Source organism: Capra hircus (assembly GCF_001704415.2).
Source record: "Capra hircus breed San Clemente chromosome X unlocalized genomic scaffold, ASM170441v1, whole genome shotgun sequence".
NCBI classification, from domain to species: domain Eukaryota; kingdom Metazoa; phylum Chordata; class Mammalia; order Artiodactyla; family Bovidae; genus Capra; species Capra hircus.
In genome coordinates, this window is record NW_017189516.1 from 10,992,162 (window position 1) to 11,016,794 (window position 24,633).

General features: G+C 35.1%; 1 protein-coding gene across 1 annotated transcript in view; it reads left to right on the top strand.

Moving 5' to 3' along the window:
• The window catches only part of TEX11 (testis expressed 11), a 249,949-nt gene that overhangs the window by 155,443 nt on the left and 69,873 nt on the right, over positions 1-24,633 (top strand). Inside the window, exons 17-20 of the mRNA XM_018044046.1 lie at positions 1,584-1,686; positions 12,849-12,973; positions 19,227-19,312; positions 21,995-22,051. Of these exons, the coding sequence (XP_017899535.1) occupies positions 1,584-1,686; positions 12,849-12,973; positions 19,227-19,312; positions 21,995-22,051 (371 nt within the window). The remainder of the gene's footprint in view (positions 1-1,583; positions 1,687-12,848; positions 12,974-19,226; positions 19,313-21,994; positions 22,052-24,633) is intronic.

A 24,633-nucleotide genomic window follows, 5' to 3' on the forward strand; every position in this document is an offset into this window, starting at 1 on the left:
CGCTTCTCTTCTTTTCACAGCTATTTGTAAGGCCGCCTCAGACAGCCATTTTGCTTTTTTGCATATCTTTTTCTTGGGGATGGTTTGCTCCCTGTCTGTTGTACAATGTCATGAACCTCCATCCATAGTTTATCAGGCACTCTGTCTATCAGATCTAGTCCCTTGAATCTATTTCTCGCTTCTGCTGTAAAATTTTGGGGGATTTGATTTAGGTCATACCTGAATGGTCTAGTGGTTTTCCCTACTTTCTTCAGTTTAAGTCTGAATTTGTGAATAAGGAGTTCATGATCTGAGCCACAGTCAGCTCCCAGTCTTGTTTTTGCTGACTGTATAGAGCTTCTCCATCTTTGGCTGCAAAATATATAATCAGTATATAAGGTTTCTATCTTACATGGATTCTGATGTCCAGTGAGGTATATCTGCTGGCAGAAGACCTTCCCATAGTCACTGTATTTGGAGTGTTACTCCCCTGTGTGTGTTCTCTGGTATGTGATCATCTGTGATTTCTGGGAGAAAGTTATCCCATACTCAGCAGATTCAGAAGGTTTCTCCCTAGTATGGATTCTCTGATGTACAACTATTGGAGACTTCTCACAGAAGGCCTTTCCACATTCATTAGATTCATATGGCTGTATAATCATAAGGGATTTGATTTAGGTCATACCTGAATGGTCTAGTGGTTTTCCGTACTTTCTTCAATTTACATCTGAATTTGGCAATAAGGAATTCATGGTCTGTGCCACAGTCAGCTCCCTGTTTGATATCAATGAAAGATAAATTCATAGCTTGATATCTTTTGGCCTCCCATACAATATGATTTGGGGCTGTTCATATGATACCTTAGGGATTGGTTCTCCCTACCCTGTTTTGTTTCATTCTTCTCAGAACCAAGGTAACTTTTTTTGCAGTCTCCTGAGAATGTGGATAAAATTGAGTTTACTTCTGATTTACCCTTAGCCTAAGAGTATGGTCCCTTGAGTTTTGATGTCTATTTTCCTGAGCTAGTTTTGCTAAATTAAAGTCAACATTTGCCTAGGTTTACAAATGCCCACCAGAAAAAGAAAGTGGCTGGACTTCTCTCATGGTCCAGTGGTTAAGACTCCATTTTTCCAATGCAGGGGTGTGGGTTTGATCCCTGGTTGGCGAACTAAGATCCCACATGCTGCACAGCATGGCCAATAGATGAATAAATAAATTTTTAAATGGCTTTAAATCTCCATTTACTTCTTTGGGACCTCACTTTTCCTTAGATATTTCTTGGTAATTGCTTTACTAGTCAATTGCTTTTGGAATTAAAAAAAAATGTTATCCAACGTTTTTGCTTGTTTTAAGTAGGTTTGACATATAAAATGTGTTTTGTTGGTTTGACATATATGATGTTCCCTGTTTTCAGAAGCAGAATTCTTGATTTCTATTGCATTGTGATAGAACAGTTCTTTAAAGATTTTTCTTATGTTCATGTCTTTTCATTATGAGTGTCCCTAAGCCATTGTGACTATATTGATAGCATTAGTAAAATATGATAAGGTCTTTCTTAAATGTTTTATGAAAGTACACTAATACTCCTTTTCTTTTTTTCTCAGGCTAAAGAGGCAGTTATCAAAGCTGCACAACGTGATCCTAGAAATATTTTCACTCAGTTTTATATATTCAAGATTTCAATCGTGGAGGGCAACTCTGGCAGAGGTATAAATGTTAGTTATAAGTTATATTTGTCTATTAACACAAAGAATAATCATCTTTGACCATAAAAGGAAAAAGTAGTCTTTAAGACAATGGAGTTGGATATATATATATATATATATATATATATATGCTAGCTTCCCTATGTAAAAATGATACAACCATGCAACAAGAAACTATGGAAGATTGCATAAAAAGAAAAGCAAAAGGTCTACCTACTGAAGGAATAGGAACTAGGCAGATATCGGACAAGAATTAGAGGGAAGTCTTGTCACTGTAGACTTTTTCATACTTTGTCATTTGAACCAACCTATTAAAAATTAACCTTAAAAAGCTGGGGGCAGGGAGAAATTATAATTCAGTCAGTTAAGAATTTGTCTTTAAAGAATGGAAGTCTCCAGGATACATTTTAATTGTTTTCACTTAGCCTGGGAGGTTATCAGTGAGATATTTGGCCCTGAAAATGGAATTTCTCTCCACAAAGTTGACAGTGTTAAAATTGCTAACACGAACCTTATCCCATTAGTGCTTTGTCCTTTCTATTAAGTTAAGCATAGTTTCCTTACTAGTTGTCTGCACACATGGGTATCTTGACTTGGTTATAGGTTTCCCTATGCTGTGATATTATTCCTGCTCAACTCTGGATGACTGAGCAAATCCTGGAGCAATGTGAACTCCAGACTGGTTGCCCTTTGTTAAAGGTACAAGGAGAGAAATTGAGAAACTTGAGTTAATGGGTTCAAACAGAATTTATATTAATCCAGTTAAGCAACTGTTTATGAATACTACTGTATGTGCAGTGGACTTCATTATTCACTCTAAGAAAAAGATATTTTTTCTTTGAAAAAGAAGTGTTCTAGGGTAGTAAAGTATACCTGTATATTAATTAAGGAATAACTAATTGAAATCAGCTCTTTATCAAGGTTAATATTGCTGTCAATGTCTATTATTAAGGTTTTTACTAGAGACTTCTGGGCATTTATTTTTCTTGATATATTATACTGAAGTATAGAAGAACTTGAAACTTTTGTCAACAGAAATAGCAAAAAAACAACCCCACACAACCAGATTTCCTATTAAACTTTTTCTTTTAACATTCTATTAAAATTATTTTACCTTTTAAGCATAACATAAGCTCAGTCTTTTTATTTCTTCTCCATTTATCTGTGATCATTTTTAGTCATTTTTGCTGAAGATATGTACAATAAAATTTATTATAGCCTAGTGTATGATTTTGTGAGATTTATTTATATTAGTAATTGTTAATTTTGACAATTGCATATACTCCTGTAATCAGCACCATAATCATGATATAGAACAAAAAATTAACTCATGCCCCTTTGTTGTGTCTCCTTCCCACTACTTCTAGCCCTGATTCCTACTAACCTCATTTCTCTCTTATAATTTTACCTTTTCTAGAATGTCATATAAATGAATTCATATAGTATGAAGCTTTTTTCTTTCACTTAGTATAATGCATTTGAAACTCATTCATACTGTTGTGTGTGCCTTTGAAACTCATTCATACTGATAGAGTTTGTTCTTTTTTATTGCTAAATAGTATTTCATAAGTATGAATGAATTGTATACATTATGCACTTGCAGTTTATACATTTACCAGTTGAAGGATATTCAAATGGTTTCCATTGTGGGTGATTATGAATAAAGGTGTTATAGACATCTGTTTACAGATTTTGTGCAATGACAAGATTTCACGTCTCTAGAGTACATATCGAGGGATATGTTTGCTGGGTCATATGATAAGTATATGTTTGTTAGAAACTGCCAAGCTCTTTTCTAAAATGGCTGTACAGTTTTATGCTCTAACTAGCTATGTATTAAAGTTCCAGTTGATCTGCATCCTTACAAGCACTTGAAATTGTCCACTGGAAAATTTATTTAGTCATTTTAATTCGCAGGTTGAGATATCATGATAAGGTTATAATTAGTATTTACATAATATCTAATATTTGACATACATCCATCTTGTTTGGTGGAGTGTTTATACAAATCTTTTGCCCAGTTTTAGATAAGGAGCTTTTATATTCTTATTGAATTTTGAAAGTTCTTTATATATTTTAAATACAAGTTATTTATCAGACATGTGTTTTATAAATTTTTTCTTTTTATTTTCTTAGTGAATTTCATGACAAGTTTGAAGTCTAATTTATATTTTTTCTTCTTTTATGGATCTTTTTGGTATTGTAACTAAGAAATCTTTACTTAATGATCACAAAAAGTTTTCCCTATGTTTTCTTCAAGAAATTTTGTGGTTTTAGGTTTAAAGTTTACAGTTAGTTCTGTGATCCATTTTGCATTTTTTTGACTTAAGGTATGGATTGAAGTTCCATTATTGGCACATGGCTACCTAATCATTCCAGTTTCATTTATTTATAAGTTCTGTCCTTTCCCAACTGAATTTCCTTTACACCTTTAATTAAAATCCGCTGTCATATGTGTATGGGTCCCTTTCTGGACTCTTCATTGTGTTCCACCGATCTATTTATCTTTACACCATTCCCACACTGTCTTGATTAATGTAACTATATAGTAAATTTGAAATCAGGTGGTATTGGTCCTCCAACTCTATTTTTCTCATTCAAATTGTTTGGGTTAAGTCTTTGTACATCTCTGTGAATTTCAGAATCAGTTTTTCCAAATTCTACAAAAGTAAACATTGATTGAGATTCCATTGAATGTATATATACATCAGCATGGAGAGAATCAACATCTTCCAATCTGTGAAATGGAGTTATATACCTCCATTTGTTTAGCTCTTTAATTTCTCTCAGAGATCTTTTCTATCTTTTATCATATCAGTCTTATTCATCTTTTATCAGATTTATCCTTAAGTATACTGTATATTTTATGCTATTTCAAATGGCATTTTGAGAAAAACTTGGAGTTTCTGATTGTTCATTGCTAGTATGTAGAAATACAAATGATTTTTGTATATTGATCTTATATCCTAAAGACTTTTAAATTCACTTATTGCTTCCAGTAGCTTCCTTGTAGATGTAATGTTATCTACTAATAAAGACAATTTTACTACTTTCTGTCCAATCTGGGTGCAGTTTTTCATGCGTTATTATACTTGTTAGAATCTCTAGCACAGTGTTGAGTAAAATTGGTAAAGAGCAGACATCCTTGACTTTTTCCTGATTTTAGGGGAAAACCATCCAATTTTCAATCATTAAGTATGATGTTAGCTATAGGTTTTTCATAGATACTTTTTATCAGCTTGAGGAAGTTCCCGTCTGTTTCCAGTTTCCTAGATGTTTTTAATCAGAAATGGATGTTGAATTTGGTCATGATTTTTTTTACACCTATTGAAATTATCAAATTAGAAAAATTTTATTGGAGTATACTTTAATAGTAATTAAAGTATTAATACAATATTGTATTAGTTTCAGGTGTACAACCAAGATAGTCTGTTATACATATACATATGTTGACTCTTTTTTAGATTCTTTGCCAATCAATATAGGCCATTTCAGAGTATTGAGTAGAGTTCCCTGTTCTATACAGTGGGTCCCTATTAGTTATTGCTTTTATATACAGTAGTGTGTATATGTCAGTACCAATATTTTGTCTCTCCTTCCCCTTACACCCTAGTAGTTTCTTGTTTCTTTTCTACATCTGTGACTCTATTATTGTTTTGCAGATAAGTTCATCTGTACCCTTTTTAAATATTTTGTACCCTTTTTTTAGATTCCACATATAGGTGTTATCATGATATTTGTCTTTCTCTGTATGACTTTCTTCACACAGTATGACAATCCCTAGGTCCATCCATGTTGCTGCAAGTGGCATTATTTCACTCTTTTTAGTGGCTGAGTAATATTCCATCATATATTTAAACCACATCTTCTTTATTCATTACTCTGTAGATGGGCATTTAGGTCACTTCCATGTCCTGGGTATTGTAAATAATGGTGCAGTGAATGCTCATGTATCTTTTTGAGTTACGGTTTTCTCTGGAGAGATGCCCAGAAGTAGGATTGCTGGATTGTATTGTAGCTCTGTTTTTAATTTTTTAAGGAACCTCCATACTGTTCTCCATAGTGTCTATACCAGTTTACATTTCCACCAACACTGTAGGAGGATTCCCTTTTCTCCACATCCTCTCCAGCATTTATTGTTTATAAATTGTTTGATGATGGCCATTCTAACTGGTATGGGGTACTATCTTATTGTAGTTTTTATATGCATTTCTTTAATAATTAGTGATGTTGAGCATCTTTTCATATGCTTTTTGGCCATCTGTATGTCTTCTTTGAAGAAATATCTGTTTAGATCTTCAGTCTACTCTTTAATTGGGTTGTCTTTTGACGTTGAGTTTCATGAGCTGTTTGTGTATTTTTGGAAAGATTAATCCATACTAGCACAAAAACAAATACAGATCAATGGAACAGGATAGAAATTCCAGAGATAAACCCACACACCTAATCTGTTGCAAAGGAGGCAAGAATATACAATGGAGAAAAGACAGTCTCTTAAATAAGTGATACTGAGAAAACTGGGCAGCTCCATATAAAAGAATGAAATTAGAACACTCGCTAACACCATCCACAAAACTAAACTCAAAATGGATTAAAGACCTAAATGTATGAGGCCAGAGACTATAAAACTCTTAGAGGAAAATGTAAGCAGAACACTCCGTGACGTAAATCACAGCAAGATCTTTTTCCATCTACATCCTTGAGAAATGAAAATAAAAGCAAAAATTAACAAATGGGACTGAATCAAACGTAAAAGCTTTTGCACAGCAAAGAAAACCATAGCCAAAATGGAAAGTCAACCCTCAGAATGGAATAAAACATTTGCAAACGAAATGATTAGTTTTTTGAAGTTTGTTAGTATGGTCAGTTACATTGATTTTCCAACTGTTGAACCAATGCTGCCTTCCTGGAATAAGCTCCACTTGGTCTTGATGTGTTCTTTTTTAAATATAATATTAGATTTGATTTGCTAATAGTTTGTTTAAGAATATTTATGCCTGTGTCCATGAGTGATACTGGTCTCTGGTTTTCTTTTCCTGTTAGGGTAATGCTTATTGCATAGAATGAATTGGAAAATACACTTCCTTTTTACATCTTCTAGTAGAGTTTTTGTTGCTCAGTTGGTGTTATTTTTTTGTTAAATGTTTGGTAGAGTTCACCAGTGAAGTCATCTGGGGCTGGAATTTTCTTTGTGAGAAAGCTTTTAATTATAAACTCAGTTTCTTTAATAGATAATAGAATTCTTCAGGTTATCTACTATTTCCTGAGCTTTGGTAGTTTATGTCTTTCAAGAAATTTGTGTTTCATCTAAGTTGTTGAAATTATTGGCCTAAAATCATTCATTATGTCATTCATATTATCCTTTTAACATCTGTAAATTCTAAAGTGATGTCATATTTCTCATTCTTGATATCTGTAATTAGCATCTTCTCTCTTTTCCTCCCTGTCAGTGGCTGTAAGTTGATCAGTTTTATTGACCTCAAAGAACTAGCTTTTGGTTTCATTAATTTTTCTCTATTTTTTCTGTTTTCTGTTTCATTTATTAATTTTCTGATCTTTATCACTTCCATTCTTCTACTTACTTTGAGTTTCATTGGCTCTTTCTTTTCCAGTTTCCAAAGGTTGAAAGCTGAGGTTATTGATTTAGACCTTTATTCTGGTCTAATATAAACAGTTAATGCTATAAATTACCTTCTAAGTGCTGCCTTAGTGACAATGCACAAATTTTTATATATTGTGTTTTCATTTTAATTCAGTCATATTTTTCAATGTGACTTGACTCCAGTGTAAACCCATGGATTATTTAGTAGTATGCTATTTATTTTACAAACATTTGTAGATTTCCAGAGAATTTTTTTCAGAGAACTTTTTTATTAATTTAATTTAATTCTGTTTCAGTCTATGATCTTAAGTTTGTATGAATCCTTTTAAATATACTAAGGCTTGTTGTATGGACTAGAGTATTGTCTTTCTTCGTAAATGTTCCCTGTATACCTGAGTGGAATGTGCATTTTGCTGATGTAAGGTCAAGTGTTCTGTAAATGTCAATCAGGTCAGATAGACTAATAATGTTAAATATCCTTGCTGATTCTCTGTCTACCTTTCTGTCAATTATTTGAGAGCCTTCATTGAAAACTTTGACTGTAATTATGGATTTGTTCATTTCTCCTTGCAGTTCTATCAGTTTTTCCTTCTGGTATTAAATGCATAATTTATTCAGGATTGTTAGGTCATCATAATAAATTGATTCCTTTATCATCATGAAATAACCTCTGGCACTAACTCTTTGCTCTGAAATCTGTTTTGTCCATTATTTTTTAAATTAGTTTTTATTGGAGTATAGTTGTTTTAAAGTATTGGTTAGCTTCTACTGTACTGCAAAGTGAATCAGCTATACATATACAGATATCTCCTCCTTTTTGTATTTCCTTCCCATTTAGGTCACCATAGAGCGCTGAGTAGGGTTCCATGAGCTATACAATAGGGTCTCATTGCTTATCTGTTGTATACATAGTATCAACAGTGTATATATGTCAATCCCCAAGTTAGATCATCAAAAAAAGCAAAGGAGTTACAGAAAAACATCTACTTCTGCTTTATTGACCATGTCAAAGCCTTTGACTGTGTGGACCACAACAAACTCTGGAAAATTCTTAGAGATGGGAATACCAGACCGCATTACCTGCCTCCTGAGAAATCTGTATGCAGGTCAGGAAGCAACAGTTAGAACTGGACATGGAACAACAGACTGGCTCCAGATAGGGAAAGGAGTACGTCAAGGCTGGATATTGTCACCCTGCTTATTTAACTTCTATGCAGAGTGCATCATGAGAAACGCTGGACTGGAAGAAGCACAAGCTGGAATCAAGATTGCCGGGAGAAATATCAATCACCTCAGATATGCAGATGACACCGCCCTTATGGCAGAAAGTGAAGAGGAACTAAAAAGCCTCTTGATGAAAGTGAAAGAAGAGAGTGAAAAAGTTGGCTTAAAGCTCAACATTTAGAAAATGAAGATCATGGCATCTGATCCCATCACTTCATGGGAAATAGATGGGGAAACAGTGGAAACAGTGTCAGACTTTATTTTGGGGGGTTCCAAAATCACTGCAGATGGTGACTGCAGCCATGAAATTAAAAGACACTTACTCCTTGGAAGAAAAGTTATGACCAACCTAGATAGCATATTCAAAAGCAGAGACATTACTTTGTCAACTAAAGTCCATCTAGTCAAGGCTATGGTTTTTCCAGTAGTCATGTATGAATGTGAGAGTTGGACTGTGAAGAAAGCTGAGCACCGAAGAATTGATGCTTTTGAACTGTGGTATTGGAGAAGACTCTTGAGAGTCCCTTGGACTGCAAGGAGATCCAACCAGTCCATTCTGAAGATCAGCCCTGGGATTTCTTTGGAGGGAATGATGCTGGAGCTGAAACTCCAGTACTTTGGCCACCTCATGCGAAGAGTTGACTCATTGGAAAAGACTGTGATGCTGGGAGGGATTGGGGGCAAGAGGAGAAGGGGACGACAGAGGATGAGATGGTTAGATGGCATCACCGACTCAATGGACATGAGTTTGGGTAAACTCTGGGAGTTGGTGATGGACAGGGAGGCCTGGCATGCTGCAATTCATGGGATCACAAGGAGTCGGACACGACTGAGCGACTGAACTGAACTGAACTGAGTCAAGGCTATGGTTTTCCAGTGGTTGTGTATGGATATGAGAGTTGGACCTTAAAGAAAGCTGAGTGCTGAAGAATTGATGCTTTTGAACTGTGGTGTTGGAGAAGACACTTGAGAGTCCCTTGGACTGAAGGAGATCCAACCATTCCATCCTAAAGGAAATCAGTCCTGAATATTCATTGGAAGGACTGATGATGAAGCTGAAACTCCAGTACTTTGACCACCTGATGCAAAGAACTGACTCTTTTGAAAAGACCCTGATGCTGAGAAAGAGTGAAGGCAGGAGGAGAAGGGGACAACAGAGGATGAGATGGTTGGATGGCATCAACAACTCAATGGACATGAGTTTGAGTAAACTCCGGGAGTTGGTGATGGACAGGAAGGCCTGGAGTGCTGTAGGCCATTGGGTTGCAAAGAGTGAGACACGACTGAGCAACTGAACTGAACTGAACTGTTAATCCCAATTTCTCACTTCATACAACCCCCCACTTTGCTACCTTGGTGTTTTTTTGTTCTCTGCATCTCTGTCTCTACTTCTGTTTTGCAAATAAGATCATCTATATAATTTTTCTGGATTCCAGATATATTCAGTAATATACAATTGTTTTTCCCTTTCTGAATTACTTCACTAGTATGACAGTCTCTAGGTCCATCCACATCTCTACAAATGACCCAATTTCATTCTTTTTTATGGCTAATATTCGATAGTCTATATATACCAAACCTCTTTATTCATTCCTCTGCTGATGGACATTTAGGTTGCTTCCATGTCCTGACTCTTGTAAATTGTGCTGCAGTGAATATTAGGGTGTATGTATCTTTTTGAATTATGGTTTTCTCTGGGTATGTGCCCAGTAGTGGAATTGCTGGGTCATATGATAGTTTTTAGTTTTTTAAGGCACCTCCATACTGTTATCCATAGTGGCTGTATCAATTTGCATTCCTACCAATAATACAAGAGGATTCCCCTTTCTCAAGAGGCAGGTCAGGTGGTCTGGTATTCCCATCTCTCTCAGAATTTTCCACAGTTTATTGTGATCCACACAGTAAAAGGCTTTGGTGTAGTCAATAAAGCAGAAATAGATACTTTACTGGAATTCTCTTGCTTTTTTGATGATCCAGCAGATGTTGGCAATTTGATCTCTGGTTCCTCTGCCTTTTCTAAATCCAGCTTGAACATCTGGAAGTTCATGGTTCACGTATTGTGGTAGCCTGACTTGGAGAATTTTGAGCATTACTTTGCTAGTTTGTGAGATGAGTGCAGTTATGTTCTTTTAAGTTTAATTAGGTCCTATTTGTTCATTTTTGTTTTCTTTAGTTCTAGAAAGTGGTTCAAACAAGACCCTACTGTGATTTATGTTGATGAGTGTTCTGCTTATGTTTTCCTCTAAGAGGTTTATAGTGTCTAGTCTTACATTTAGGTCTTTAATCCATTTTGAGTTTATTTTTGTGCATGGTAGGAAGTGTTATATTTCATTCTTTTACACGTAGCTGTCCAGTTTTCCCAGTACCACTTACTGAAGAGGCTGTCTTTTCTCCACTCTATATTCTTGCTTCCTTTATCACAGATTAGGTGACCATAAGTGCATGGATTTATCTCTGGACTTCCTATCTTGTTCCATTGCTGTACATTTCTGTTTCGTGCCAGTACAAAACAAAGCTATTTGATGACTGTAGCTTTGTAACGTAATCTGACACCAGGGAATCTGATCTCTCCAGCTTCACTTTTCATTCTCAAGATTGCATTGGCTATTCAGGGTCTTTTCTGTTTCCATACAAACTGTAAAATTTTCTTTCCTAGTCCTGTGAAAAATGTTGTAATTTGATAGCGATTGCATTGAATCTGTAGATTGCTTTGGGTAGTATAGTCATTTTCACAATATTGATTCTTCTGATCAAAGAACATGATATATCTCTTTTATCTGTTTGTATCATCTTTGATTTCTTTCAGCAATATCTTACAGTTTTCTGTGTACAGGCCTTTTGCTTCCTTAGGTAGATTTATTCTTAGGTTATTTTATTCTTTTTGTTGCAGTGGTAAATGAGATTGTTTCCTTAATTTCTCTTTCTGATCTTTCATTTTTAGTGTTTAGGAATGCAAGAGATTTCTCTGTGTTAATTTTGTATCATGCAACTTTACTAAATTCATTGATTTGCTGTAGTAGTATTCTGATGGTATATTTAGGGTTTTCTATGTATAGTATCAGGTCATCTGCAAACAGTGAATGTTTTACTTCTGTTCCAATTTGTACTTCTTTTATTTCCTTGTTCTCTGATTACTGTATCTAGGACTTCCGTGATTATGTTGAATAATAGTGGTGAGATTGTACACGGTTGTCTTGTTCTAATCTTAGAGGAAATCCTTTCAGTTTTTCACTATTGAGAATAATGTTAGCTGTGGGTTTGTTGTATATGCCCTTTATTATGTTGTGGTAGGTTCCCTCTATGCCCACTGATCATAAATTGGTATTGAATTTTGATGAAAGCTTTTTCTTTATCTATTGTGGTGATCGTATGGTTTTTATTCTTCAGTTTGTTAATATGGTGTATCACATTGATTGATTTGCATATATTGAAGAATCCTTGCCTCCCAGGGATAAATCCCACTTGATCATGGTGTATGATCCTTTTAGTGTGTTGTCACATTTGGTTTGCTAGTACTTTGTTGAGAATTTTTGAATTTATATTTACCTGTTTTGTGTGATATTAATATAACCTCTACCAGAGTGTATATTATCCTATCATTTTCTTTAACCAGTTTTGGCTTTATTTTTAAAGTATGTTTTTTGTTAGTTGCTTATCGCTAAAAGTCGCTTTCTTTAATTCAGTCTGTCTCTGTCTTTTAAATGGATTGTCTAGACAATTTATATTTTAACATGGTTGTTGATATGGCTAGGTTTAAATTTAGCATTTTGTTCTTCTGTTTGCCTTTTCTGGTCTTTGTTGCCATTTTTCTTTTTTCTGCTTTCTTTTGGGTTGTGTGTTTTATCATTTTGTTTATCTCATTCTTTGGCTTATTAGCTATAACTTTTTCTTTTGTTATTTTAGTTGTTACTTAAGGTCTATAGTACATATATTTAACTTACCACGGTCTACCTTTAAGGCATATAATGAAATGTAATATAATTTTTTTTACTCTATTCTGTATTATATGTACCAAATTATATTTATCCCATTGATTATTGATTAAATTTAGGATATTTACTCTTATAAAAATTGCCGTGTGAATATATTTGTATGTTTTTATTCACTTTTGCAGGTATATCCATGGAATAAATTCAAAGAGGTGAACTGCTTGCTCAGTTGGGCATTTTTCTGACTTTCAAGTCCTCCTTAACAGTTTAGCTATTTAGGTGACTTGAAAATTAATAAGATATTAGTGATCTTAAAATGAATTCCAAAGTCATTGTGGTATAATAACCATAGATAGCTATTATCTTTGATAAGACTATCTCATCTTTAATTCTCTCCTTGTTTTTCAGCTTTGGAGGCAATTATCACTTTAGAGTATTTATTAACGACTGAAGAGCAACATGAGAATAATGCATCTACAAAGAGAAGTTCAGGTGTCATGCTTTTCAGTTTGGCTGCCCAGTTTGCTTTAGAGGTAATTCTTATGTACCCATTTACGAGATTTTTACCTCTTTTCCGTTTTCAGAGACTATTATGATGGAATCATCATCAGTTAGACACAGGAGAGGCTTTTCTTTACCATCTATTTTGCCTCATTATTTTCGCAGCAAATTTGGTTGTAGAATTGCTTTATTTCTCTTCATTTTTTAATGATTTAAAGTATATAAAGTTAAGTTAGATATTTGTTCTTAAAACAGTAGAAAAATACACATAGCAAAACATTAACTTTTAATAGAAACTTGAGATTTAAAATGCTATACTATGCAAAAAAATAGTTATTTATTTGGAGATGTATCTATCTCATTGGTTTGCAAAAAAAAAGTTTGAACCTTAATGGACCTATCTAGTTGATAACCAAAAAACAACTTTAGTTTGGAAGCAATAATAACTTTTACCTCCTTTTTTTATTGGCAAAATTCTGCTCTTAGTAATATATAGGATTAGGAAAAGCATTGTAGCAACTGTCAAGTTCTTGGACTGGGTTTGAGTTCTGGCTCTGCCACTGAAATATTTAACTTCTTTGAATCTTATTTTCATCATTTTGCAATAAAGATAGTGCCTACTTCCAGGATTATTGTGAAGATTAACCGAGAAGATGGCTGAAAATGTGATTTCTAATCAAAGAAGCTTGATCTAATAGTTTTTTGTTGTTATTAACAATATACAATCTGGCCACAGGTGTCTCTTCTACTTTATCTCATATTACTCCCCTGTATCATTATCAAAGTGACATAAGCCACTGTTACCTTAGGCACAGGGTCTAGAATAGTGGACGCATAAGACTTCTATAGCTCCAAGCACATTCAGTGTTTCTCAAACAGACCAATCACATTCCTTTTTCCGTGTCTTACTTACCCCATTCTATCTTTTAAGAAATGTTCTTATTTAAATGTTACCTTTTTCAAAGTCCAGCTTAAGATTTTCTTCCACTGTACAGACATCCCAAATCAATCTAGTTCTCAGTGCTCTCCTCCTACTCTGAATTGCAGTCATTTTTAATGTGTATACTACTTATTTCGTCTATATTTTATATACTGTGTTATATTGCTAATGCATGGATTGTCTGTCCAACTTGACTTATAAGATCCTTGAGTGCTGAGGTCCTTTAATGGACCAGAACCTGGTGGTCCAGAGTCAACGATAAGAAAGTAAGAGAGAGAGAGAGGCTGATATTCCCTGGTTTACGCAGAAAACCAATGAAGTCCTTGACACAGGGCTTGCGTTGCTCACGAAGTCACTGAGCGCCCTCTCGAGGAGGTGAAGGCACAGTGCGCCTTCTCAAGAGGGTCTTAGAAGCCTGGGCAGGAGAGTGAGCATGACAGGTTTCTACACTCCAGAGAATTAGCCGGAGAGAGAGAGAGAAAGAAAGACAAGGGGACCCAAGCTCTGATGGAGCAAAGGTGTTTTATTCAACATAGTATGGGTATATATACTATCTTACAAGGTAGATTTGTTTAGCAAAGATAAAGATCAAAAGCACAGACTTGCAAATTATCAAGGAAACATAAGGCAATCTATATCAAAGAGAGAGAGGGTTGTAAATAATCACTTTTACCATACGGTTCATAAAAAGGAAGAGGGTCATAAATAGTTACTTATTACAGTATGGAAAAACTAACGAAGGAAATGCATGCATTCCTCAGCCCCGGGAGCGGTTTGCCACCCCTCTTAATTCCTGAATATTTGGGAATTAATAAGGAACAGAGGATTCATGACAGATCCAAAATAGCACCACAGGAAGCCTCCTGTTAAATGCTTCCTGACACTTGAGGGCCATATTTCTAGTACCCAGTCCAGTATCTTGCTCAAAGTAATAGCTGAATATAGTTTTGAATGATGTGTTTTGATGTTAATGAATAGGATAATAAAACTCCTGGAAGAGGAAAAGTATTTGGCAGATGTGGATACAGGATGTGTTTGTGCAGAAAATGAGAGAAAAATCTGTAATGGGGAACCCAAAAGCAAATATATTTTTAAAGGAAGGTTTATAAAGTTATATCTGATGGAAAGCAGAAGAAAGGTGGTGGAAGAATTATGGAACTATATTTCTGAAAAGCAAATAATTTTAATAGAAGAGAAAGAATCAGGGGGGAAGAAACCCAAAGTAGTTTGAATTAGAAGATGGAAGGAAGTATTTTTTCCTGAGCCAAGCCCAGGAAATTTAATATTTCTACAAAAGAACAAGAGTGGAATCTAGTTTTCACTTAGTGTAATTGCTTTGCAAAAGGCATTTCAAGTACTAATGAGACTATCATTCATTCAGCAGATATTTATTGAGTACCTACTATGTGCCGCCCATTGTTCTGGGCTCTTGGTATAAATAAGTAAACAAAACATTGATATGCCTTCTTGGAGCTAACATTCAAGCAGGAAAGAAAATATTAATAAGCATAATAAATAAGAAATTACATAATATGTTAGAAATTGATAGCAATATAGAAAAAAAAGAGCAGTCTTAATAGAGCAGATCAGGGATGGGAATGGGCTGAAATTGGTGTGAGTTATTTTTTTGAAACAGGGTGATGAGGATAGGTCTCATCAAGAAGATGACACTGTACGAAGACTTGAAATTGGTAAGGGAGTTAGCCCTGTAGATATATGGGGGAAGTGAAGAGGAACAGTATTCCAGGCAGAGGTAACACCAGTTCGAAGCTTATAAGGTAGGTACCAGGAGTAGCAAGGAAGCCAGAATGGCTAGAGTAAATAAAGGGTGGGATTAGTGAGAGATCAAGTCAGAGAGGTAATAGAGAGTCTGGATTATATAGATCCTTATAGACTAGTGAAAGTACTTTGACTTTTACTCTGAATGACATTGGAGTGTTTCTAACAGAGTCGTGACATGATGTGACTTTTATTTAACAGAAATACTCTTGGGTGTTATACTGAGAATAGGCCAGAAAAGAAGAGCCAAGGTGGAAGCAAGGATACCTATTAGGAAGTTTTTAAAGTAATCCAGAGAAAAGATTAAGGTGACTCAGATAAGGGAGATAACAATGGAGGTAAATGATAAGAGAATTTGCTGACAGATGAAGGGTATAAGAGAAAGAGACTGGGTCATCAAAAGGAGTTGCCATCAACTGAACTAGGAGAAGCTGCAAATAGAGCAGAGTTGGGAGGACAGTTAGGAGTGTGATTTGGACATGATGCATTTGAGATGTCTGTTGACCATCCAAATGGAGATCCAAGTAGTCAGTTGATAAAGCCCTGGAGTTCTGAAAGAGGTCTGGGCTGAAGAGAAAGGTTCCCTAAAGGTTTACTAAGAGTCATTAATATATAGATGATATATAAAGCTATTAGACTAGGGTACCATCACCAAGGAAGTGAGTATAAATGAAATAGAGAAGATGACCTGAGACTGAGCCTGGAGCTCTCAAATATTAATGGTTTGGAGAAAAGCAGAGGAACCAGTAACTGTTCAGAGGAACTGTGGTGTTGGAGAAGACTCTTGAGAATCCCTTGGACTGCAGGTAGATCCAACCAGTCCGTCCTAAAGGAAATCAGTCCTGAATATTCATTGGAAGGACTGATGTTGAAGCTGAAGCTCCAATACTTTGGCTACCTGATGTGAAGAACTGACTAATCTGAAAAGACCCTGATGCTGAGAAAGATTGAAGGCAGGAGAAGGGGACGACAGAGGATGAGATGGTTGGATGGCATCACTGACTCAATGGACATGAGTTTGGGTAAACTCTGGGAGTTGGTGATGGACAGTGAGGCCTGGCATGCTGCAGTCCATGGGTCGCAAAGAGTTGGACACTACTGAGTGACTGAACTGAACTGAACTGAGAGGAACCAATAAAGGGTAATTAATGAAAGAGAACAACCCATGAGGTAGGAGAAAACAAGGATGGCATGGTGTCTTAGAAGGCAGCTGTGTTTCAAGGAGGAAAAAGTGATTAACTATGTTGATTGTTGCTGATATGTCAAATACAATGAGGACTGAGAATTGACCATTGGAATTTATAATGTGTTGGTCGTTGGTGAGTTTGACAAGAGCAGTTTTGGTCGAGGTAGGACAAATGCCTGATTACAGTAGGCTCGAGAGAATTGAAGGAAAGAAGTTGTATGCAATAAGTGTGGACAATTCTGTAGAAACGTTTACTACAAAGGGAAGAAAGGAAGTTGGGCAAGAAAAATAAAAGAAGTTGGGTAATAGTTGGTGAGAGAAGTAGGATAAAGAGGTTTGTTTATTTGCTTGAAATGGGATGGGTGAGAATGCTTATATACTGATAGGAATGACCCAGTTAGAGAACAAAAGTTGGCAGTGTTACAAAAATGAAAGTTGTTAGACTAATGTCATTAAACAGTAATGGACACAAGTGTATAATTTTAGGGGTTGGCTCTAGGAAGAAAAGCTGGCTTAAAACACAGCATTCAAAAACAATAAGATCATGGCATCCAGTCCTATCACTTCAATGCAAATAGAAGGGGAAAATATGTGACAGATTTTATTTTCTTGGGCTCCAAAGAAACTGTGGACACTAACTGCAGCCATGAAATTAAAAGACACTTTCTCTTTGGAAGAAAAACTATGACAAACCTAGATTGTGTATTAAAAAGCAGAGACATCACTTTTCCAATGAAGGTCTATATAGTCAAAGCTGTAGTTTTTCCAGTAGTCATGTATGGATGTAAGTTAGACCATAAAGAAGGCTGAGTGTCAAAGAATTGATGCTTTTGAACTGTGGTGCTGGAGAAGACTCTTGGGAGTCCCTTGGACTGCAAGAAGAGCAAACCAGTCAATCAATCCTAAAGGAAATCAACCCTGAATATTCATTGGAAGGACTGATGCTGAACTCCAATACTTTGGCCACCTAATGTGAAGAGCCAGCTGATTGGAAAAGACCGATGCTGGGAAAGATGGAAGGCAAAAGGAGAAGTGGGAGTCAGAGCATGAAGTGGTTAGAAACATCACCGACTCAATGGACATGAGTTTGAGCAAACTCGGGGAGATAATGAAGGACAGGGAAGCCTGGCTTGCTGCAGTCCATGGGGTTGCAAAGAATTGGACATGACTTAGCAACTAAACAACAAGTAGGAAGAAACATGGACAGTTCATTTATGATAACAGTTGAGAAGGCAGAGTATGTGAGTATGGTTCCTGGTGTGTGAGTAGATGTGGTAGTTAGGAATCTTTTCCTAACTGCTTCACTTTTCTCAATGAAGTGGGAAACAAGGTCATTACCTGAGAGTAAGAATAGGAGAGGAGGTATTGGGGACTTGAGGAAAGAAGACAAGATGTCAATTAATCATCCAGAAAATCAGAAAAGTGAATGGCAAGGGTATGTGGTATGCTTGCCTTGTAGCAGTAAGGTCCATTTGATGAAATTTTAAAATAAATAGTTGTACAGGTTTTTATCTGGCTAGTTTCAGCTGCATGTATACAGGCAGAAAAGTGACTAGAAAGTTGAATTTAACCAGGCTTGGGTTTGCTGATATAACTTAGTGATTGAACAATAACAACATAGTTTTGCCAGATGAACACAACAAAGCAAAAGAGGGGCAGGAAAATCAAGAAAGAAGGAAATGGTTATAATGAATCCCCATGGAATTTAAACTAGATATAGAGGAAGACTTCAAAGAGATTAGGAATGGTGAAATGTTAGTAGTGTCAATGTATTGGTGAAGGATCTTAATGCAGTTGAAGGATTGCTGGAGTGATAAAAGGAGTGAATTAGAAAAGTTTGTTGTTCAGTCAAAAAAGAGTTGTATCAAACTCTTGCGACCCCATGGACTAGCCCACCAGGTTCCTCTGACCATGGGACTTCCCAGGCAAGAATACTAGAGTGGGATCTTCCTGACCCAGGGATCAATCCTGTGTCTCCTGCATTGGCAGGTGGATTTTTTACCACTGAGACACTTGGGAAACCCTTATGTGGATTAGGGTGCTGGAAATGAGGGTGATCTCAGAGTCTGGGGTTCTTTTGGTTACTGCTGATAAACAGGAATAAAGAACACAGTAGGATTAGTCCTAGTGGAGTCAAGGCAGTGTTGGCAAGGCTATCAGTATTTGTGGATAGAGAGGAGTGGCTTTTGGCGGCCAATATGAACCTGTTTAGTAAAAATTTTTTCAGTGAGTAATCCTTCTACCATCTTGCAGCAACTTTTTGAGAATACAAAACAGACAAGTTTAGATTTTTTTCTTGTCCTTAATGGGCAGGAATATAGACAGTATTTTGTAAGTATCATTTTGAAATGTAATTTAACATCATATTTATCCTTTTTAGAATGGCCAACAAGTTGTAGCAGTAAAAGCTTTGGAAAATTTAGCTAAATATTCGGAAGAGCCGCCACAAGTTCTTACAGCTTTAAAGTAAGTAATCCACATCCTGTGGATGTAAAAGCATTTCCTCTATACATGTTACTCTTGGTCTATAAATTTTGCTGTAATAGTACTGATGGCTTCAGGCTGAAACAATGCCTACAGTACCAAGTGGTTTTTTCCCCCCCTGGCTTTATTGAGATATAACTGACAAATGGTATTTTGTAAGTTTAAGGTATGTAACTTGGTGATTTAATACACATTCATATTATGAAATGGTTAGCACAATAAGATTACATCCATCACCTCACAAAACACTACACTGTATGTGGTGAGAACGTTTAAGATTTACTGTCTTAGCAACCTTCACGTATATAATACAGCGTGGTCAACTTCAGTCACCATGCTGTACATTAGATCTCTGGGCTGTATTCAATTTGTAACTGGAAGTTTATATTCTTTGACCAACATCTCTCCATTTTCTCCACCCACAGGCCCTAACAAACATCATTCTACTCTGTTTCTGTGTGTTTGGATTTCTTCCATTTTTTGTTATTTCTTTCTTTTTTTTAAAAAAAGATTCTGCATATAAGGGAGATAATCCAGTACTTGTCTTTCTTTGTCTGACTCATTTCACTTAGTACGATGCCCTCAAGGTCTGTCCATGTTGTCATAAAAGACAGGACTTTCTTTTATCTAGTTAAATAATGTTCCTGTGTGTGTGTGCGCAAGTACACGTAACTACATTTTCTTTATTCCTCCATTGATGGACACTTAAGGTTGTCTCCATGTCTTAGCTATTGCAAATAATGCTATAGTGAACATGGAGGTGCAGATATTTCTTCAAGACACTGATTGCCTTTCTTTTAGATACATACCCCAAAGTCGGGTTGGTGAATTGTATAGCAATTTTATTTTTAATTTCTGAGGAACCTACATGCTGTTTTTTCACAGTGGCTGTACCAGCTTGCATTCCTGTCAACAATGCACAAGGGTTTCCTTTTCTCTATAAAACTTATTATCTCTTTTTTTTTGATAATAGCCATTCTAACAGGTGTGAGGTGATAGTTCATTGTGGTTTTGACTTGCATTTCCCTGATGATTATAATGTTGAGCATCTTTTCATGTACCTGTTGGCCATTTGGGTGCCTTCTTTGGAAAAATATCTATACAGGGCTTCTGCCCATGTTAAAATAAGATTGTATTTTGCAGTTGAGCTGTAGGAGTTCCTTATATATTTTAGATATTAACCACTTATCAGATATATTATTTGCAGATATTTTCTTCCATTCTATTAGTTGCCTTTTCATTTTTTTGATAGTTTCCTTTGCTATGCAGAAGATTTTTACTGTGATTTAGCCCCACTTACTCATTTTAACTCATTTTTGCTTTTGTTGCTTGTGCTTTCGGTATCATATCCAAAAAGTTATTATCAAGGAGTTTTCCCTGTGTTTTCTTCCAGGAGTTTTATGCTTCTACATTTTTTTTTCCTTTTTAAAAAATTTATTTGTGTTTTAATTGGTTTTAAGTCTTATATTTAAGTCTTTAATCCATTTTGATCTATGTCTTCTGTGTAGTGAGAGATAAGGGTCCAGTTTCATTCTTTTATGTGTGGATATCAATTTTCTCAGTACCACTTATTGACAAAGATTATATTTCCTCTATTAAGTATTCATGTCTCCCTTGTCAAATATTGGTTGATGATATATAGGTAAGTTTATTTCTGGGCTCTCTATTCTATTCCATTGGTCTATGTGACTATTCTTATTAGCTTTGTAGTGTAGTTTGAAAACAAGTGTGATGGCTCTAACTTTGTTCTTCTTTTTCAAGCTTGCTTTGGTTGTTCAGGGTCTTTTGTGGTTCTGTACGAATTTCAGGATTTTTTTCTCTTATTTCTGTGAAAAATGCTATTGGAAATTTGGTAAGAATGCTTAAAGTAAAAAAAAAATAATGTATCAGTTAAACCTGATCTTTTCTTTATCTCTTCCTATGAAAGAAAATGATTTATTAAAAGGGAACTTTTACATAAAATAATGAGGCAGAGGAGGCTGAGGTAATGGTAACCTCTAATGATGTAACTGAGAATATGCTAGTGGAAAAACTGAAAACCAGAAGGGTTCTGTAGTGATTATCCTGTTGGCCAACTGTACTTGAGTCCACTCTTCTGAAGGGAAATGGAATCACAGATATACTAATATCAGAAGGAGTCTTGAGATAATTGCATATATTTAGTCAGATAAATATCTAAAATCATCCAGGATGATTGATAGTGTTTTTATTTTTAAAGATTTTTAAGGTTTGAAACTTCACAGAATACTTTATTTTGTCCATTTGTCATCATGCTGCCAGATCCCTTCAAAAACTACTCATCCTAGTTTATATGGAACCCAAAGGCCAGTTCCAGGTTCCTTTATAGAAAGGAAAATATAAAAGACTTGTACACTATGCCTAATGTTCCAGCAGGTGATTTGGGGCAGTGATATAAACTGTGGAACTAGTTAAGAATGTCTAATAAGCAATGCTTTGTTTTAAAATTATTTTACTAAATTACTCTTCCAAAATTACAAAGTTGGTATGTTTTCATTGCAACCATTAAGACATACAGAGACTTACAAATAAAATAATTAATCTCCTTTTCTCCTCTCTTTTCTTACTTCCATCCCCTGGGGTAATCAAGATTACTAGCTTGATTTCTTTCTAAGCATCACTTTTTTTTATTACTTTATCATACAGGTGTTTGTTTCGTCTTTTTCTTCCAAGAGTTTCTCAAATGCCAGAATGTGAAAACAAGTAAGTTATAATTCAACAGAAATGATGTATTCACCATTAGAAAAAAAATAGAAAAACTTCCACTAGAAACCTAATATTGAGAAATATATAATATAATGGGTAAGGGCAATATAGACTCTGGGGCTAGTCTTCCTGGATTTATATTTTGGCTCTGCCACTTATTAGATATGTAGCCTGGGCCTCTGTTTCCCCATCTGTAAAATGGGTGTAATAATAATACCTACCCTATGAGGTTACTGTGATGACTTGATGAATAAATAAGTGTAAAACACATAGAATATTGCCAGACCCTTACCATGCCCTCAGTAACATTAGCTGAGTTCATTATGATATTGCATCTGTTTTTCCCATTATTTATTTATGGCTGTGCTGGGTCCTTATTGCTACTTGCAGGCTTTCTCCAGTTGCAGTGAGTGGGGGCTACTCTCTAATTGTGGTGCGAGGGCTTCTCATTGTGGTGGCTTCTCTTGTTGTGGAGTGCAAACTCTATATTATGGGCCTCAGTAGTTGTGGCTCATGGGCTCTAGAGCACAGGCTCAGTAGTTGTGGCTCATGGGTCTAGTTGCCCTGGGGCATGTGGAATCTCACTAGACCAAGGATCCGACTTATGTCCCCTGCTTTGGCAGGCAGATTCTTAACCACTGGACCATCAGGGAAGTCTGTTTTTCCCTTTCTTAACAGGAGACTTACATATAGATGTATCTCTTCCTTTCCCACAGAAACATAAATAACCTGATTGGTTTGTTGATTCTGATTTTCTATCAGCTCAGCTGGGAGTACTCAAATATCTTTCTGCTCACAGTTTCTGTGGCATACAATATCAAGAACTTAACAATTTGTGGAAGAATTAGGTCACCTATTTTTCATTCACAAAATTCATTTACTCCTAATAATTTAAAAGAAAACTATTCAAGATCTTGAGTAGGGATGACTTTCAGAGAAATATCACTCATCTCTATTGTCTCTGCTTGAACAAAAAGTCTATAATAGTGTACCACTACTTCATTTTTGCTTTGTATCTTTGTACCTGGAGGTATAATATTTTTTCAGCTAAATTCATTGGGAACCATCTATAACTGAGGTAATATTATATTGATGACATAACTTTTTTTATAATACAAATTCTACCCATACATGTATGGTTAAGTTTTGCCTCTTCTTTACATAATCCATTTGAAGGGCACTTAAACTAAAAAAAAAATATTGAGATAATTGGAATTTGAATAATGATCAAATATTTGATGATATTAAGAAATTATTGGAACTTCCCTGGTGGTACATGGCTAAGACTCCACACTCCTAATGCAGGGGTCCTGGTTTGATCACTGGTCAGAAAACTAAATCCACATGCCACAACTAAAAGATCCCACATGCTACAACTAAGACCCAGCACAGCCAAATAAATAATTTTTAAAATTTAAAAAAATTATTATCTTTAAGGCATATAATGGTAATATAGTTATGATTTTTAAAGAATCCTTTTATCTTATAGACACACCCTAAAATACTTATGGATGAAATTATGTGATGTCTGGAATTTGCTTCAAAATAATATAGCTAGGTGGAGGTATCATTGAAATAAGATTGATGATGAGTTAATAATTATTGAAGCTAAGCCATGGATACCTGGGGGTTCTTTCATCTGTTAACACATGTAAACTTCTTTGAAATTTTCAACAATGAAAAGATAAAGAATAAAATAGGAAACTCAGAGACTAAACCTTGATAGCTAATAGAACATAAAAGCTCCTTGAAGGCTAAAAAGGGCTATTTATATTTATCTTTGTATCTCTGAAATCTAGGACAGTATCAGATACATAATAGTCACTCAATTTGTTTAAATGACTAAATATCAGTTCTTTATAAGAAGAGCTTATATTGGACTTACAGGGTACTTCATACTCCATGTAATTGCAATGCAGTCAGATCCCACTCATTAAAACTAATTAGAAGATAGGGAAAAAGAAAGGTATCTTGTTTAAATTAAGGACAAACTTAAATTACAGAATATTTAAAAAATATGCCTTTATTGTTTTCATGTAAATACAGTAATAAAGAACTAAAAAAATAAAGAACATCTACTAGCAATGTTTTAGAGGTCAGGACCTGATTTAACAAATAGATTAGACTAATTTAGGGGGAAAAAGACCTAATTCAGTGGAAAGAGAGAATTGAGTTCTAGTTTCAGATTTTTGCTAACTTCTGGTTTACTTTAGACAATAACAACTTATTTGACTTCTCTAAGGTTTATTTTCTTCACTTATTAAATAAAAGATGAACTGGAAAATTTTTAAAGTTCTATTCTCTTCTAAAAATTTTTTTTAGTATGAATTTATTTATTTTAATTGGAGGCTAATTGCTTTATGTACTTAAGTATTAACAATTTGTGTGCTAAAACTTTTTAAAGCAGTTTGTCTCTTAAATAGACTGTTCATTCCTTTCCATATCCTCATTCTTACTTGTACTATTTATTTACATTAATGACCCCTCATAGATTATTTTATATAGTCACTGAATTAAATGGTAAAGAAGTCAACTTTAGCTCAGCTTAAATTCAGATTAATGAAATTTATGTTAGGAGC